At 36.1% G+C, this 19,988-nt stretch overlaps 1 protein-coding gene across 3 annotated transcripts in view; it reads left to right on the forward strand.

Annotated features, from left to right (window-relative positions):
• Positions 1-14,594, forward strand: part of NAA16 (N-alpha-acetyltransferase 16, NatA auxiliary subunit) — a 66,702-nt gene extending 52,108 nt beyond the window's left edge. For all 3 annotated transcript variants that reach the window (XM_024231076.3, XM_054528940.2, XM_054528941.2), the window contains 7 exons: positions 4,763-4,976; positions 6,412-6,605; positions 9,528-9,636; positions 10,057-10,155; positions 10,944-11,087; positions 12,052-12,149; positions 12,980-14,594. In XM_024231076.3, coding sequence (XP_024086844.1) covers positions 4,763-4,976; positions 6,412-6,605; positions 9,528-9,636; positions 10,057-10,155; positions 10,944-11,087; positions 12,052-12,149; positions 12,980-13,177 — 1,056 coding nt within the window. In that variant the 3' untranslated portion in view covers positions 13,178-14,594. The remainder of the gene's footprint in view (positions 1-4,762; positions 4,977-6,411; positions 6,606-9,527; positions 9,637-10,056; positions 10,156-10,943; positions 11,088-12,051; positions 12,150-12,979) is intronic.
• Positions 14,595-19,988: the final 5,394 nt, after the last annotated feature.

The following is a 19,988-nucleotide window of genomic DNA, read 5'->3' on the forward strand; positions in this document are numbered from 1 at the left end:
TTGTCATCTCTGAAGCACTCTCCTTCCACATGGACCACAGGAGGAAAAGAGCCGCAAATGCACCCCTGAGGCAGTCCTCAGCAGCCCTCAGTTGTGGGGGCAGTCGGCACCACTGTTCCCATCCTGACGCAGTATAGAACCACAGGCATCGTAGTCAGGTGAGCCTGATGTCTGCACCGTGGCAGTCACTTTGGCCTTTTTCCCATGTGAAACTTCTGAGATTACCCACAAGGAAGGCTAAATTTTAGGGGGTGGCTTTTGATGGGGACTGGAATTAGGATTATACCCAAGCATTTTTAGAAATAACCTAATTTTTGCTCTGTTTTTGTTTTTTGTTTGTTTGTTTTTCATGCCCTTTTAAGCCTGGGCTTGATGGCTTTATCTCTGGGGAAAATCCTCCTCATCTTCTCCTTGAAAAATATAAAGCCCTTGGGATGATAGGTGAAATGCCCAAGCGTTCTAGTTTAAATCAGGCTCTTGTTTCCTTCATAAAACCACAGATCACTAGCTTGTTACACTCCCTAGAGGACCATTATTTTAAGAGCATTCTGCTTGTTATTAAGGAAAGATACATTTTCATTAACGAGGACATTCTCAGTGAGAGGTAAATTGTTTCCCTTATGAAGAGGCTGCTAGGCACTTACGAATTAGTAATTTGAGCAAGACCATAACTAGAAACTTACCAAATTTTCTGTTTAAATGAAATTTGAATATCCTAAGGATCATTATAGTTGTGAACTTCTTGAACTTAAATTCCATTTCTTCTAACATTGATGACTATATTGCTTTATTTTTTAAAATAATTTTTGAGAATTTTTAGAATATGATAAGTGGATCTTCCGTTACTAAGTTTCATTTAGATTATGCTTTCCCTTAAATTTTTAGTGATTTTGGCTGAGTTGCGTGGAAAAAAAATCTGTAATGTCAGAAGATCTACTGACATAGTTCAAGAAATTAATTGGTAAAAAGCATTTTTGAAGAAAGAAATTACAGGAAAATCATTGGTTGTCACAGATTAAAATGGCAGAAATCATCACCCTCTGGTCATGTTACATAATTACTATCACTAGAAACTTTAGGGTTTACTGTTAACATTTGAGATTAGAAAGAAGTAGAAACATAAACAAGAAAAGAACCTACTCTAATGCCAATTGTATGCTAGTCTAAAATGAATATATCTATACTAAAAGCAAATAAGACAACTCTTTTATAGTTATTATGTATATTCTACATGTGTGGTTATATGTAGAAATGTGTTTCGTATAAATAGGGTGACTAGGTTGATGGAATGATTAATGCTTCTTAATTTTTAATATCTAAATTTTCTAATATCTAAAATTCTTAATGATATCATTGGAAGGATTTAGGAGTAATTACAAGCTTCAGATTTATTATAATAGGTATCTACATGAGTTACCTTATGCCTGGGTTTTAAATATTTTAATAAGGACACGGACACCTCTCAGAAATAAAACTTTGCAGTTTACCTTCTAAATAGAAGGTTAGTGAATTGCGAAATAAGTTCAAATAAGGGTTAGGTCTTTATTCTGCTTTGAAGAAGTCATTCAAGAGTTCTTTTGTTGAAGGCAGTTTCAGTCAGGATACATACTGCTTTGAGCTCTTAGTAATTGGATTTGAAAAGTTAGAATTCTGGAATAAGCTAGTGTAGTATCTTTTCTGTTTTCATCTTGCCCCCCCCCCATAAGATTTTAGGGTTTATATTTTAAGATTTTGTAGTCCAACCCAATCTGATGTTTGAAACTTGACTTTTATTAAAACAAACAGAACAACCTTCTTCAAAATATTAGATTTAAACCTGTGTTCAGAATAACATTTTAATCTATTTTATCTTTCAAGAACTGAGTTTTCTTTCTTTCCATTTTTTTCTTTTACTATTAGACTTCTGGTGATTGGGTTATCATTATTTTAGAATACTGACTTAGATATGAAACAGGGAAACGATATATATATTTCTAACTCTTTGATAAGACCTAGGACTTCTGATAGATCTAAACTATAGGAAGATCATAACTTTATCTTCTATTGTATCTTAATCTTTATCAAATTGATAACATGCTTTATAACAACAGATTCTCTATTAAGTAAATTGAGTTGCTTATTTTCCTAGTTGACCTAGTTATTATTTTTTAAATCCAGAGGTTTTTGTTGCCTTTCTGTGTATAAGCTCTTACTAGTCACATCCGGGAACTCAGAGGTAGTGGGAAGGAGAATCTGGTCTAGAAGAGAGGGCCTAATAAGGAGTTCCTTAAAAAAATAAAAACACTACAATCTAAAGCTGTGAACGGCTTTTCTTAATTTTCTTAATTTTCTTAATTTTCTTAATTTTCTTAATTGTTGCTTACGGGGAGAGAGTTAAGGGCATGAGCTGTATGTTAAGATTTGAATACGTAGTTTTCTGCAGTGAGCTAAGTGATTTTTGTCATGCCCTTCATGTTTGGCCAAAAGGTACAGGGAAACTAACTTTATCTGTTGGTGTTGTGTAGCATATTTTTGTGTTTTACAAATTTAGAGACTAAAAAATCAACCCAAGGGGGAGCTTCATGGTGATGGAGTAGTTCTGTGTTTCTTATGGTAGTGGTTAAATGAATCTACAAATGATAAATCACATAGAACTATATACACATTGTACCAATGTCAGTTTCTTGGTTTTGATACTGTATTGTAGTTATGTAGGCTGTAACCTTTGGGGGAAACTGAGGGAAGGGTATACAGGACCTTTGCTACTTCCTCTGTATCTATAACCCAAAACAAAAAGTTAAAAAAAAATTCAACCCAAGATTATTTAGTTGTTTCTATATAGTATTGTGCAATACACTGTTTTTTTCCAAAAGCAAATATTACAATCAGCTGTAGCTGCAGTATCCCACTTGTTTTTAATTTAGCCATATTCTGTCTATCACCATTAGTTTATTATGGAGTGATTAACAAGCCAGGTTTGCTTGAGGCTGAGTGGGTTCGCAAGACACAGTGTTTTCAGTGGAAAAACTGAGAGAGCCTCTGGCAAACTAGGGTAAGTTGGTCACCCAATTTACGGAAGACATTAACTGGAGAGAGGCAGCCTATGGGCTGTTACTGATAAAGTGGTGGCTTAAATATTTGTGGTTACATACGGCCCCCTCCAAGACTTAAAATCTCTATTAATGCTGCTAGGAATATTTTTTGAAGTTTGTCATCTGCCTTTTTTCAGATGTTTCTCAACCTAAAAGAATGTCCTGTCATCTCTTAGATGTTTTCATCTGATTATGTGTTCCAGCACTTTTAGCGCCGCCATTTTTCCTTAGTTAACTGTATTGAATTTTTAAAATATTCTTGTGCTAGTTATAACTTGATTTACATTAAGAGAAACCACTAACAACTTTATGAAATATGTAATCCTTTGATTTAAAAAAAAAAGTTCATGTTAATATTCACGATTTGATTTTATTGGTGGGAAAGATGCAGTTTTCAAATATAACATTAAAGCATGGCTTTTTAGTCATAAACTAATGTGAAATGTTCACTTTTTCTGTTTCTTGCCCTCCATACTATGTACTTTTATTCTTATAATTTTTCTTTTAAAGTCTCAGGTACTTAATATAATTCTGTATATAGTGTGTTTCTAATTACCAAGATAATTATCAGATGATTATGGACAATTACTAATATGTCCTCTGCAGAGTGACTTAACTATCCCCAGGACAGAGGGAACATGAACTAGTAGGAAAGCTTGATCAATATTGGTGTAAATATAGAATCACTCATTTTTCTATATGATTTTAGAAAAACTAAAGTATGAAAAAAGAGAGAAGTCGGAGATGGAAATGCATGCAGGGGAAACAGTATAAGTACAAGATTATTTTGTTGGGGGAGGGGCAGAGAGTTAGTGTTCACCTTTCATGGAAGGGATTAGTTCTTAACCTCTTTTGGCCATGGATCCATTGAAAATTGGATGAAAGTTTTGAGCTCTCTCCTTAGGAAGAAGTTTTTATGCTTGTTTATACATAAGACTCCAGTTTCAGAACTTCTGCTAAAATGGAATGTAGGTAGAGTAAGAGAAAACCATAAAGTTCTGTATTTATATAACAGTTTACCGTTGAAAATGAACTTTAAAATATATTATTTGATCCTTTAACAACCTTAAGAAATTGGCTGTATGGATTTCTTTATTCTTAACTTAGATTAAATAATTGTCTAGGAAATTAAAAGGCTTATTCAAGGTCACATCCCTAATAAGAAGCTTATCTCTTGAGTGGGCAAATACTGTGCTTATTGAATGTCTGCTATGTATTAGGCCCTGTGGCAGGCAGTGGGTAAGGATTGCCCTTGAGTTGAGTAGAGCAGTCAGATTTGTAAATATTTAGTGTGAACCTACACATATTTAGTCTTCATTCAGAGCTCTGTTTAACTGTGCCATGCTGGTTTTTAGGGAATATGGAGGAAGAATATTTCATTAAAACTAAAATATTAATATATACTAATTTTCAGGTTTAAAAAATAACCTGATCTTTTGACTTATATAGAAGTTGAGTATCATCACAAAACATGATTTGTAGGGAATGGGCATGGTTTGTAGGAAGAGAAAGTTCAAGTTGAAAGCCAAAAAAAATTCATATCCTTTATAGTGTAAAACATTGGAGAGGGCAGCTAAGTGAAAATTGTGACTGTTTAAATTGTTTTTTGGGCTTTTTACAATTTTTTTTTTCAAAAGGTAGACATTATTGACATAAATGTAAAGGTTAATTTTGTGATTTTTGTTTTTAAGCATTTTTTTGAGATAACTGATGACCAATTCGACTTCCATACATACTGCATGAGAAAGATGACCCTTCGTGCCTATGTTGACCTTTTGAGATTAGAAGATATACTCAGAAGACATGCCTTTTATTTCAAGGCTGCTAGATCAGCGATTGAAATATACTTGAAATTGTATGATAATCCCTTAACCAATGAAAGCAAACAACAAGAAATAAACTCAGGTAACTGAATAGGAACTTAAAAGATTTTAAAAGAACACTAAATTTCAGAATGCCATTAGTGTAAACAATACATAGAAAAATATTAATATATTGTCTGTTGGAGTTGAAGACAAACATTAGATAACTCATATGCCAAAAAACAAAAATGTTGCAGAGAGAGTTAAAAAAAGTGGGATGATATTCTGTAGCTGATGGTTCTAAATTACTTTAATGGAACAACTTAGAATTTTTTTTTATTTTTATCTTCAGAAAGACCAATTTAAGAACCAGGTATGGTGGTTCACGCCTGTAATCACAGCACTTTGGGAAGCCAAGGCAGGCAGATCATTTGAGGCCAGGAGTTCAAGTCCAGTCTGGGCAACATAGCATGACCCCTGTTGCTACAAAAATTTTAAAAAGACGAGTTTAGGAAACAGAAATGTCTGTAGACTAGTTTTTTTCTTTCTTTTTAAAAAAATTATAACTGAAAATAGCTTTGCGCTCCTTAGGGAAAAATATATAATCTTAAAATTTCTAGTTCCTACTTTATTAAAAATAAGATTATCAGTGAGAATATCTGTACAGGTTTTTATTCACTAGAATGTTAATATCTAGGAATATTTGAGAAATAGTTATCATGAAATGGGCCTAGATAACTATCTCAGATATTCCTAGGTAACTGTTCATTTCTAATATTTATATAGTGTTTAGAGATCACAGGTGTTTATATGTATTATCTCACTTATTCTTGAAAGACTTGATACTGAGAAGGACAAAGTGATTTGCCTAGAGTCATGTATTATGTAGGAGGCAGAACTGGGCTACAGTTGGTCAATTTTAGTTAATGCAGCATTTACTGGCTGTCCTTTGTGTGCCCAATTTTGTGCTAGTCACTGGGGATACACTTTCTAAAAACTTTCATATGGGTTGCCCCTGCATCCCTCCTTGCCCAGCCAAAAAACAGAAAAAAAAAGTATACAGCTGGCCCTCCATTTTTGTGGGTTCCACATGGGTGGAACAAATCAAAAATATGTTTTTTTAAATTGCATCTGTACTGAACATGTCCAGACTTTTTTTCTTGTCATTATAGTATTTCCTGAACAATGCAGTGTAACAACTATTTACATAGCATTTACATTATTTTAGGCATACCTATAGACCATAATATAATTTATGAAAAAGTGAAGTCATTATATGCAACTTAAAGCAAAAGAAAGGTGAAAGATTTAAAGCTGATCTAATTAAAAGTATACAGGAGGATGTGCATAGGTTGTATGCAAATACTGTGTCATTTTATATCACAGGCTTGAGTATCAGTGGACTTTGGGGGGGTGGGGGTCATGAACCAATCCCCTACTCATACCAAGGGACAACCATACTAACAGTATGTATCACAGAAGAATAAGAGGAAAATGCAAACATTGACTCAGAATTTTGTTCATTTGAATATTTATAGAAAACCTGTCAGCCAAAGAATTGAAGAAAATGCTTAGCAAGCAGAGAAGAGCTCAGAAAAAGGCTAAACTAGAAGAAGAAAGAAAGCATGCAGAAAGAGAACGTCAACAGAAAAATCAAAAGAAAAAAAGAGATGAAGAAGAAGAAGAAGCCAGTGGCCTTAAGGAAGAACTTATACCTGAAAAATTAGAAAGGGTGAGATGGGTTTTACTATCTTTGTTATTTGGTAAAATTTATGCTATTTGGTTCTGTTCTGACAGTTAACGTGATTTATTTAAATCTGTAAGAAGCCATTTGAAATATTTCAAGGTTTTTACAATAGCTGTCAATTATCTTTGAGAGACAATATACAAATTTTGGCTAATGCAAGTTATACATAGAATTGCAATTGTGGTAGGCAGAATAATGGCCCTGCAAAGGTTTCTGTGTTCTGATCCCCCCAGCCTGTGAATATGTAACCTTACATGGCAAGGGAGAATTAAAGTGGGAGATGGAATTTATGGTTGTAATGAATTGACCTCAAGATAGAGAGATTAGCCTGGATTGTCCATGTGGTCCTAATATCATCAAAAGGGGCCTTAAAAGTTGAGGATGCCAGCAGCAGAGGTCAGAATGATGCAATGTGAGGAGGACTCAACCTGCTGTTGCTGGCTTTGAAGATGGAAGGGGGGTGCCACAAGCTAAGGAATGTGGGCAGTCTAGAGAAGCTGAAAAAGGCATTGAACGGATTCCCCCTTCGAATCTCCAAAGGAGAATGCAGTCCTGCTGACACCTTGATTGTAAGCCCAGTGAGACTGTGTTGGGCTTTTAACCTATAAGAACTATAACATAATAAGTGCGTTGTTTAAGTCAATAACTATTTGGTAATTTGTTACAGCAGCAGTACAATCGTCCATTACATATGGAATCATTTTACCTTATATGTCTTACTAGAAATGTTTTAGCTACAAAGAGATAGCACCTCCAGGATTTTCTCAAGTGTTAATAGTTGTTTTGGGATCAGATTTAAGGAAATATTTAGTTTTCTGGTTTATTCACTGTAAGTCTAGTACAGTTGGCCTTTGAACAACATAGATTTGAATTTTGAGGGTCCAGCAAAGGATGGTTTGATAATTTTAGAAAGATGTTTGGGTTAAAAAATGTCCATTTAACAGAAGAATCAACTTCTCACCAAGAGCTGGCAGAGAAGTTCCAGATGCCATTGAGAAAATCATTGAGGAGAAGAGGTATTTGCCTGAACAGGTTTTTAATGTAGAAAAAAAGTGCTCTATCACAGGAAAAAATAAAAGCCACAAAGGACATCTATTAGTAAGGAAAATAAGCGAACACCAGGATTTAAGACAGGAAGGGATAGGCTAACTGTACCATTTTGTGCAAATACAGTTGGGATTATGACCATGGCTGCCTTTATCTATAAAGCTACTAACCCCTGAGCCTTGAAGGGAGAAGATAACAGCTGCCAGTCTTTTGGTTTTACAACAAGAAGGCTTGGACAGTGAGAAAACTTTTTCTGGATTGGTTCCATCAATGCTTTGTCTCTGAAGTGAGGAAGTACCTTGCCAGTAAGGGACTGCCTTTTAAAGTTCTTTTGATACTGGACAGAACCCCTGGCCATCCAGAACCTCATGAGTTCAACTCCAAAAGTGTAGAAGTGGCCTACCTGATCCCAAACATGTCTCTAATTCAGCCTCTAGATTAGATCAGGGGTGATAAGGACCTTTAAGGCTCATTACGCCTGGTACTCTATGGAAAGGATTTTCAACGCTATGGAAGAGAACCCCAGTAGAACATTATGAAAGTCTGGAAGGATTACATCATCGAGGATGCCATCATTGTTAACAGAAAAAGCCTTGAAAGCCATCAAGCCTGAAACAATCCCTGCTGGTGCCCAGATGTTGTGTACAACTTCACAGGATTTATGACAGAGCCAATCAAGGAAATCATAAAAGAGATTGTGGATATGGCAAACAAACAAAAAAAAGTGGAGATGGCGATAAAGGGCTTCAAGATTAGGGAACCTGGAGAAATTCAAGAGCTAATAGATGCCACACCAGAGGAATTAATAGAAGGCAACTTGATGGAGATGAGTGCTTCCAAACCATTGCCAGATGATGAGGAAGAAGACATAGAAGCAGTAGTGCCAGAAAACAGATGGACATTAGACATTCTGGCAGAAGGGTTCCGATTATTCACGACTATTTTTTGACTTTTATGACATGGACCCTTCTATGATACAGGCATTGAAACCAAAGCAAACAGTGGAAAGATTGGTACTGGACAGAAACATTTTTAAATAAATGAAAAAGCAAAAAAATTGTACTTACATAAAGTTAGATGGAATGTGCCTGCCTCTTCTGCCTCCCTTTCCACCTCCTTCACCCCTGCCATCCTTGAGGTGGCAAAACCAGCCCCTCACTCTTCAGCCTACCCAACATGAAGATAAGGATGATGATCCACTTCTACTTAATGAGTAGCAAATATATTTTCTCTTCCTTATGACTTTCTTAATAACATTTTATTTTCTATAGCTTACTTTATTGTAAGAATACAGTATATAATACATGTAACATACACAATATGTGTTAATCAGCTGTTCATGTTATTGGTAAGGCTTCCAGTCAACAGTAGGCTATTAGTAGTGAAGTTGGGAGAGTCAGAAGTTACACATAGATTTCAACTGCACAGGGGGTGGGTTAGCTCCCCTAATGCTCATGTTGTTCATGGGTCAACTGTATTATAAGCATTTTAAATTTTATTACCATCTCCTTACTATTTGATGCCATTTTATTTGTCTCCTTACTTTAAATGTTTATAGTAGATAGGGGATTGTCAGTACATGATGTACCATCTCTTTAAGTCTGTGGAATAACTTTATGTATTTTTTTGTTTTTAATAAAATGATCTTGATTTTGTAACCAGAAAAAAAGCTATTTCTGTTTTGAAAAGTATTGATTGTGTACTTTGAATTTATTTACAGATGATTTTTAAATGTTTTCTTGTTATTTGGTTTTATAAAGCTGTCTAAATTACTTTAGACATATGTTAATATAAAATTTTAGGGGAAATTTGACTTGTGCTGATGTTTTTTAAATAATTTTCCTTTCTGTTTCAAAATAGGTAGAAAATCCATTAGAGGAAGCCGTTAAGTTCCTTATACCTCTTAAGAACCTTGTTGCTGATAACATTGACACTCATCTGTTAGCATTTGAAATATATTTTAGAAAAGGTAATAAATAGTTTGAGTTCAGTTTTTAATCTTTAATTATATTTGTGACCATATTCCGTGTAATCTTTGTCAGTTAGATCTATTTTTATTTCTTAGATTTTCATTTTAGCCTTCTACAAAGGCTCTTTTCCTTGGCTACTCAAAACTTAGGTGGGTAATAAATTTAGTACTATCAAATCCAGTATAAGAATAGTTTGAACAACCATACAGATTGTCTACCTGAAGCAATTTTTTTGATTTTTCAAGCTTTCCTTTAGAAAGCCATAGTTGACTTTGATAGCCAGAGTCAACTTTAATTTTGCTTACGAGTGTTATAAAAAAGGTAGTGTTTTGTTGTTGAACTTAAGTGAGACTAAAATAAAGTGAAGAAAATACTGTGTAAGTATTAATGCTATTACTTTTGTATTTTTTCTGACACAGGAAAGTTTCTGTTAATGCTGCAGTCTGTCAAACGAGCTTTTGCCATCAACAGTAATAACCCATGGTTACATGAATGTTTAATTAGATTTTCTAAATCTGGTAAGTATAAAAAAGGACCATATTTACATTTGTGAATTATTTCTAAGGGGAGGAGGTTGTTAAATCTCTGTTGATCTGATATTTAATAACCCTCTCTTTGTGAAGTAAAAAGCCCTGATTTGTATTTTCATGATACAGATCCTCTGATCATGGCCCAAGCTGTCAGTGGGATGCCACTGAGAGAAGCAAATATAAGTTGTCTTACATTAAGCTGGTGGACATTAAAGAGATTTGCAATAATGTAAAGCAAAATAATAATAATTTACATAGTAGTTAAATGAACATGTGTCTATAAAATAAACATGTTAGCCAAGAGATGGTAGAAATTAGTGCATTTTTAGGCTAGGATGTATTTATATTCCAAAAGAAGAAGAATAATTGTACTATGTAAAATCAAGTTTAATAATAAAGGTTTTTGTTGTTGTTGTTTTGAGACAGTCTTGCTCTGTTGTCTAGGCTATGGAGTGCAATGGCACGATCTTGGCTCACTGCAACCTCCACCTCCCGGGTTCAAGCAATTCTCCTGACTCAGCCTCTTGAATAGCTGGGACTACAGTTGTGTACCACCACGCCCGGCTAATTTTTGTATTTTTAGTAGAGATGGGGTTTTACCATGTTGGCCAGGCTGGTCTCAAACTCCTGACCTCAAGTGATCTGCCTGCCTCAGCCTCCCAAAGTGCTGGGATTACAGGCGTGAGCCACCGCGCCCAGCCATAAAGGGTTTTCAATAGGTTTTTTTTCAAAGGACAGATCAAAAACAAAAAATCCAAATGTTTTTGTTTTTATAGTGTCTAATCATAGTAATCTTCCAGACATTGTGAGCAAAGTTCTATCTCAAGAAATGCAGAAAATATTTGTCAACAAGGATTTGGAAAGTTTTAATGAGGATTTTCTGAAACGTAACGCTACCTCTCTTCAGCATCTACTTTCAGGTTTGTTTGTAGCCCCCAGGGTTAAAATACTTATGGAAAAAGCGAACAAAGAGAAAGCTTTGACACCCCCAAAATGTAAAGCAAATGAACAGTACTGTGTGTAAGTATGGGGAGAGAAATGTGGACAAATTTAAGTTATGTTCAATAATAGGGGAAACAGGGATGGATTCATAGGATGTAATACCAGATTTAAAGTGATGTTTATTCAGAGGGTTTGTAATAACAGGGGCAAATACTTTTATAATAAATGTGCGGGATTGAACATACATTATAATCTCAACTATGCATGGGAAAAAGACTGAAGGGAAGTGTCTACGAAAGCTTTAATGTTGATTTGGGGTGTGTGGTTATAAATGATTTCTTTTTTCTTTTTTTTTTCTTTGAAATGGAGCCTCACTCTGTCGCCCAGGCTGGAGTATGTTTTTTCTTCTAATTTATAGGAGAAATATAAACTGTGTTTCATTTTTTAAAATTTTACTTTCTTTTTGAATATGCAAACATTTTCCTGTTTTCCCTGCCCCTACTCTCCTCCTCTGTGACAGTAATTTATTCCTTAGATGTTTTATTTTAGAATATCTTTTTTTATAGTTTTGGCTGAAATACTGATTGATGCCACAGGGCAGTCCATATTTACATTCTGAATTTTATTTCTAAGGGGAGGAAGTTGTTAAGTCACTGTTCATCTGATAAATGTTTAATAACCATCTTTTTGTGAAGGAAAAAGCTCTGATTTATAGTGTATTTTCATGATATAAATACTCTGATCATGGCCTGTCAATGGGATGCTACTGAATAGGAGGCAGGGAAGAAATGTCACACTTGGCTCTCTTGAGCTGGTAGGAGCCAGCTCCAGCTTACCACTGATTAAACACTTAAAACCATATTTTAAGTCACTGGCCAGTTGATATCACATAAAATGTAAAGTATAGGTGTTTATTCATTTTGAAATGCCTTGGTATTTCAGGTGCTAAAATGATGTATTTTCTGGACAAGTCAAGGCAGGAGAAAGCAATTGCTATAGCCACTAGACTAGATGAAACTATAAAAGATAAAGATGTAAAGGTAAGTTTTTTTCTTTGGCTGATTTATGCTTACACAGTGATCTAACAAAACTTGTCTTTACAGCATAATTCTTATTATTATTATTATTATTGTTATACTTTACGTTTTATGGTACATGTGCGCAATGTGCAGGTAAGTTACATATGTATACATGTGCCATGCTGGTGCACTGCACCCACTAACTCGTCATCTAGCATTAGGTATATCTCCCAATGCTATCCCTCCCCCCCTCCCCCCACCCCACAACAGTCCCCAGAGTGTGATGTTCCCCTTCCTGTGTCCATGTGTTCTCATTGTTCAATTCCCACCTATGAGTGAGAATATACAGCATAATTCTTAAATAGGCCTTCAGAATTACGCCTGGATGTTAATCCCACCTCTATCAATTATGAGATATGTAACTTTAGGCAAGTTATGTCTCTTAGCTTCTTTTTCCTCATTTTTAAGATGAGGATGAAAATACTACTGCGCTCACAGAATCCATGTGAGAGTTAACTGAAATAATAAAACGTGAAGTGCTTAGTGCCTGGCACGTTGTTAGGTACTCAGTAAATGTGGGCTATTGTTAGTAAAGGACACTTTGATTTTTAGTGATCACAGTTTTAAAATGTTCTCTTTTTCAGTTATTAGAATTTTACTGCCTTTTTCGGGGTTGATTTTTTAATGTGCCTTTTTTGAGGTGATTGCTTACTGTGTAGATTGTAAGGCGTTATTTTAGACCGAGGCAGCTTTCTCAATTTGATTAACACATTGCATCTTTTGATTAAAGTGGTTATTAACTGCGAGCTTATTATTTTTAAATAATTTGTGTTTTCGTTTTGTTTCACTAGACATTAATAAAGGTTTCTGAAGCACTGCTTGATGGCGGCTTTGGGAACTGTAGTTCCCAATATGAAGAATATAGGATGGCCTGTCATAACCTGCTTCCTTTTACATCTGCCTTCTTGCCTGCTGTGAATGAAGTCGACAATCCTAATGTGGCACTGAACCATACAGCTAATTATGATGTCTTGGCAAATGAAATTTGAAATCTTCTAGAAAGTAGACTCCTATAGACTCAAAGCTGAATTGAGATCAGGGTTTCTTTTCCAGGGTGCATTTTAATATACGTATGAAATGAAATATTTGGTTAGGATTTTTAAATGGCATATTCTGTAAGCTTATTTTGTTCTTTACCTGACCTGCCAGTTTACATAACCATCTGTTAAAATTACCTGTTTATTCTTATAGTTTTGTGGTAGCTCCTATTGCTTCTGTATAATTACAGTTTCTTACTAAGCTAAGTTGTATACAACCCCACTGTATTATTTTCTTTAGATTCTGATTTCAGGATCTGTGCTTTGATTCCTTGTCTGTTTGTTTTATTGTTTATTTGCTTGCTTTTTAATTAAAGCACATCAGTTTTAAAGTGTTAACTATATGTTAAAAACAATATGGAGGCTGGGCGTGGTGGCTCACACCTGTAATCCCAGCACTTTGGGAGGCCCAGACTGGCGGATCACCTGAGGTCAAGAGATCGAGATCAGCCTGGCCAACATGGTGAAACCCCTTCTCTACTGAAAATACAAAAATTAGCCAGACGTGATGGCATGCACCTGTAATCCCAGCTACTCAGGAGCTGAGGCTGGGAGGTGGAGGTTGCAGTGAGCCGGGATCACGCCACTGCACTCCAGCCTGGGCGACAGAGCAAGACTCCATCTCGAAAAAAAGGAATTCCTCTTGGCAGATATTGAAGTTTATTTTAAAATTTAATTCCTCCTTTTTTCATTGTAATATTTCATGGTTTACTGTTTCCTTTGTAGTATTCATGAAAATGATATTTTCTGGTTGAATAAGGGTACTCTAGTTTTATGTAGATGATTTCAGAATGTGAAGGCTGGTTTGCCTGTCAGTCATGGAAATTCACTGGTAAAATTGTTGCATATCTCTCTCTCCCAGTCTTAAAAGCCCACAGGCAAGAATTAATGCTTTCTTAACTAAGTTACTTCGAGTGTTAAGAAGTAGCTTATACTGAGGTGTGCTTCAAGGGAGCATTATAGGGCAGAAAACAAATTAAAATGAAACATTGTTATTCTTATAGCCATGCATTGACCATTAAATGCATTTTTGTATCTCAGCAAAATGAGATTTGAAACTCGTTAGTTTAACTCTTAAAACATAGTGTTGTTAAACAGTATTTTTTGGGGGGCGGGTGGGTAGCTTTTTGTTCTATCTTGTACAGAAAACAGTAATGGAATCATTCATGTTCAGAACCTTGTAAATATGTCTGTAATATTAATGCTTCCCTTTATTAAGACAAATATACATTCAAAAAGGGAGATTTTATTTAGACACACATTTTCTTTTCACCCTAATGTATTTAGATTCATACTTATTGAGACGGGAAAAACTCACTGTAAAATAATGCCAACGTAGATAATGCTATAATAAATTATTTTGTACACAGTTGCTTATTTATGTTTGTGTTTTGTTACTGTTTTACACTACCAGTATTTTCTGCAAAATGTTCTTTGAGGAAGTAAAAACTTAATCACCTTAATCTTTTCAAGTTTTATAAAAATGTAATTCTCCGTAACCACCTACAAAGTATATTTTTGTGCTGCAGTAGCTTGTCTTTTAGTATTTTAATAATTTTGTAACTACAGATGATCACTGGCTTAGGATAGTTTGAGTTAGGATTTTTCAACTCTACCATGGTGCGAAAGTGATATGCTTTAGTAGAAACTGTACTTCGAGTATTGGATTTTGGTCTTTTCCTGGACTAAGATGTACAATACAGTACTTTTACATAAGATACTCAATATTTTATTATAAAATAGGCTTTGTGTTAGAAGATTTTGCCCAATTGTAGGCTAATGTAAGTGTTGTAAGCACATTTAAGGTAGGCGAGGCTAAGCTATGATGTTCAGCAGGTTAGGTATATTAAATGCATTTTTGATTTATGAAATTGTCAACTCACAACAGGTTTATTGAGACATAACCCTAGCATAAGTCGAGGAACATCTGTAGTTCATCTTTGTCATGAAGTATCCTGACACATACATAATTCATGTTACTTTCAGCAAAATGACATTTGCATAAAATATGCCACTCATAATGTGGAAATTGTGCTTTCAGCAACAGCCTTTTAAAAAGTATTTTACTGGAGTCATTTAGAGTTTGAGAGTTCTGGGGCAGATGCAGTTGAGATGTGAGTAATAAAATTTGAGGTACATGTATGGGAGGCAAGGTAAAGGGACACTGAAATTAGTGAAAACAGTAGTGTATTGGTCAGTATATACTGGTTCCATTCTCCTTCCTGTCTGCATTCCACTTCCAGTATAAAATAAACATCCTAGACCTGGGACATGGGCAGGAATCTTCGTTAGGATAAGGAAGGCGGGTTGTGTCGTGTCTCTCCACCCTGTACCTTTACCATTCCCCCAACCTTGGGAGAGGCCTTTTTAGTCTCCAGAAAGTTAAAGGAGAATAGGCCAACCCCAAAGGAGAAGCATCTGAAAGCCAGACACTTAGAGAAGTCTTTAGTCTCACGAGAAAAACAAAAGTTTGTTACAGGTGATCCAGTCAAGTTTACCAGAACAGATAGGAGAAGGCACAAAGATTCCAGGCATAGGGTAATAATTTAAGAATTTGGCTTCAGGTTTCCTGTGATTTGTTTTTGAGGAACTGAGTGAATTTAATGGGCAAGAGTCTACAGAGTCAAGAACCATAGTAGATCTTGGATTGAGTTGTTAGCTAGAACAAGGGCCAGCAGACTTTCAGTAAGAGACCAGGCAGTAAATATGTAGGCTTTGAAGCTCTCATGCTGGTCTCTGTCACAATTCAACTCTGCTGTTGTAAAAGCAGCCTAGCCAGAACTAATGGGTATGACTGTTTACCAATAAAATTTCATTTAGAAACATAAGGTATGGGCCAGATTTGACTTTCAGGCTAGGCTGTAGTTTGTGGGCCCTAAAGCTACAAAAGTTTGTGCAAAGTGAAATATTAGAAATAACCTGTGAATTCCATTTTTTTCCTGCCTAAAGCCAGGATGAATTTTATGTATATATTTTAATCCAAGCATCTTCACACTTTTGCTAGGTTATAGAACTCTCCTTTTATTCAGTATGTTCATCCTAACAAAGTATCTTTCATGTGCCAGGTACTTTTCTATATGATAAGGATTACAGGTGTTTTGCTGAGTGCCTTTTACATGCCAGGTGGTTTCCTATATGTCGAGGATAACAGTGAAAAATTTGACAAAATCACTGGAATTGCTCACATTCTATTGTGATAAGAGGGAAAGAATCATTCACTCAGTCTGTATTTGTTGAGTACTTATATTTCAGACATTGTTCTAGGTATGACAGATACAGTAATGAACAAAATTAGGCCCTTATTCTCCTGGGGTTTATATTCCAGTTGGGTGAGAGGGAAACAAATATATAATATCAAGCAGTAATCATTTCTGTGAAGATAAGCAGAGTATGAGTATAGATAGTAATGTGGTTATAGTGAAATTCAAGAATATCAACCGTCTAAAAATGTAACAGAAGATTACTCTCTAAGAGAATCAGTGACATGAGATTTATCTAAAGCATTGAACGTAAGGAAATGGAAGGTTTCAGGCTGGGAGCGGTGGCTCACACTTCTAATCCCAGCACTTTGGGAGGCTGAGGCCAGCAGATCACCTGAGGTTGGGAGTTTGAGACCAGCCTGACCAACATGGAGAAACCCCATTTCTACTGAAAATACAAAAAATTAGCCAGGCATGGTGGCACATGCCTGTAATCCCAGCTACTCGGGAGGCTGAGGCAGGAAAATCGCTTGAACCCGGAAGGCGGAGGTTGCAGTGAGCCGAGATTGCACTATTGCACTCAGCCTGGACAACAAGAGTGAAAATACATCTCAAAAGAAAAAAAGAAAAGAAAATGGAAGGTTTTTAAAAAGCATTGAAGAAAAATAAGATTTAAATCCAATTAAATTAGCTGTAGACTGTGACAGCACGTTAAAAATACTCTTATGCATATAAGTCTCAGAAGATTTGACATACCAAGATCTTCATGGAAAATACTTTTGGAGCAATGTTAAATACAACAATTAGAAAATAAGATGGCAAAAATTCTGATGTAGCACTAGTTACAATAAATGTTAATTAGACGTTAGCCAGTTAAGATTCCTCAAGCTGTATTAAAAATTCTTTACAAGATGCATACTTGAAAGCAAAAATTGAAATAAAAGGGTGGCAACACAAGGCTGATACGAACTAGAATAAAGCTGAGGTAATAGTCCAAATAGAATTTAATGCAAAATATGACACATTATACTTTGGTTTTAAAAAATACAACAAAAACCAAAAGATACAAACCATCATTAACTTACATGCACTTGCAGCCTCAAAGTATATCAAGCACCAGCCTGGGCAACATACCAAGATCCTGTCTCTACAAAAAATAAAAATTAGCTGAGCACGGTAGCTCATGCCTGTACTCCCAGCTACTTGGGAGGCTGAGATTGGAGGATCACTTGAGCTCACAAAGTTGAAACTGCAGTGAGTTGTGATCGTGCCACTGCACTCCAACCTGGGTGACAGAATGAGACCATGTTTCACAAAGTTAAGTATATCAAGCAAAAACAGACAACTGAAGACAAAAATAGAAATGCCAACAATGTAGTTGAGGATCTTAATACGCCCCTTTCCCTCTCAACTGAAAGATAAAGCAGACAACAACGAAGCAGAGAGTAGAGTTGCTGAAGACAGTACAATTAGCTTGAGCTAGTATTTATATAGAAGTCTACACAAGCTGGATGTGGGCACACGCACCTGGAGTCCCAGCTACTCAGGAGGCTGATGGGGGAGGATCGCTTGAGCCCCAACAGTTCAAATCTAAAAAGACCCCATCTGTTTAATCATAATTAAAAATAAAAATAATAAAATACTAAAACCTCTACACAAAATAGAGTGATTGAAAGAATTTACTGTTTTTCAGTAGGATGGTCCAAAAAGGCCTGTCTAATGAAATGAAATTTGAACAGATATCTAAATGAAGCCAGCTTTGCAGATCAGATATTTAGGGGAAGAGTGTTCCAGAAGGACTAGGAGGGGCAAAGGTCTTGAGATGAGAATAGGTGACCTGGTGGCAATGTGTCACTTTTTTTTTACAGCTTTATTGAGGTATAATTCATATTCAAATAACTGCACGTATTAAGTGTATGCAATTTGTTAAGTTTGGACATATGCAAACACTGCGATGCCATCACCACAGTCAAAGAAATAGACACATGCAGCACCTCCCAAAGTTCCCTTGTGTCCTTTTCGTTGTGGTAACAACACAACATGAAGTGTTCTTAACACTTAAAAAATTTGAAGTGCATAATATAGTATTGTTCACTGTAGGCACTATGTTTTTCAGCAGATCTCTCAAATTTATTCATCAATAGCATAAATGAAACTTTAACCCATTGAACAACTCCCCACTTCCCCCACTCCCAACCCCTGGCAACCATTGTATTCTCTGCTTCTATGAGCTTGACTATTACAGATAACATCATGTAAGTGGAATTATGTAGAATTTGTCCTGTGACTGACTTATTTCACTTAGAATAATGTCCTCCATATTCATCCATGTTGGCATAAATGGCAGGATTTCACTCTTTTTTAAGGCTGATATTCCATTGATATATATGCCACATATTCTTCATTCATTTATCTGTTGATGCACACTTGGGTTGTTTCCATATCTACTATTGCAATGTGTCTTTTTTTTTTTTTGTGACGGAGTCTTGCTCTGTCGCCCAGGCTGGAGTGCAGTGGCACGGTCTCAGTTCACTGCAAGCTCCGCCTCCCAGGTTCACGCCATTCTCCTGCCTCAGCCTCCCGAGTAGCTGGGACTACAGGCACCCACCACCATGCCCGGCTAATTTTTTTGTATTTTTTAGCAGAAACGGGGTTTCACTGTGTTAGCCAGGATGGTCTTGATCTCCTGACCTCGTGATCCTCCCTCCTGGGCCTCCCAAAGTGCTGGGATTACAGGCATAAGCCACCACGCCTGGCCTGCAGTGTGTCTTTTTAAGTTCCTTAATAGGCAGTAGAATGAAAACATTTGGACAGTAAATTTAAGTAACTAAGAAGCTTAGTATAAGAATTACAATGGATTTCAGTGCCTCCTGGCTCCTGTTCTCTGAGAGGATAGTCATGAGATCTGAGTTTTTCTATTGAGGATAGTCTCATTAATAGATTTGGTTAACAGCTTGTTAAAGAAAATTACTTTAATCCCTGATGGTAGGAAAAGGCTACTAGCCCTTTCTTCTTTCCCAGAATGTGTAGATGTTAGTTCTAGAACACAGGTGTCTGTTAATATTTTAGCAGCACTTTGTGACTTTATATCTTTAGGATAGCCGTTGTGATAAGTGAAAGTTCTTTATCGTAAAGTAGCTAAAGTGGCTTCATAGCCCCTGAATGGGATCATATATTGGCTTTGGCTCAATCCCAGCCTCTGGGAGCCTGTGAACCTACAGCCATATGATCAACCCACCCCGTAGCTTATTCAGGACTACTCCCCTATCCCTTATCCTCTACCCCCTATTCCTAATCCACCAGGGATCTGTAGGGACTCATACTTCTGGCAGACCTGTAACCATCTCTGAGTTCCACTCAAGGCGTAAGCGCTCTCTGGTTCTCTTTCCTCTCCCATCCTCTCATCCCCATCTGTTGTTTTCTCTTCCTTAGGTCAGCCCCATACTCTTTCCTTGTGTTCTTTGCAATTTACCCTCTAAAAATATTCTACTGCATGGCTTTGGCAGATGCACATTCTTAATCTTCCTTGTACTAAATCTATGTTTTCACAGTTCCATACATCT

The sequence above is a fragment of the Pongo abelii genome, chromosome 14 (genome assembly GCF_028885655.2).
Source record: "Pongo abelii isolate AG06213 chromosome 14, NHGRI_mPonAbe1-v2.0_pri, whole genome shotgun sequence".
Taxonomy (NCBI): Eukaryota; Metazoa; Chordata; class Mammalia; order Primates; family Hominidae; genus Pongo; species Pongo abelii.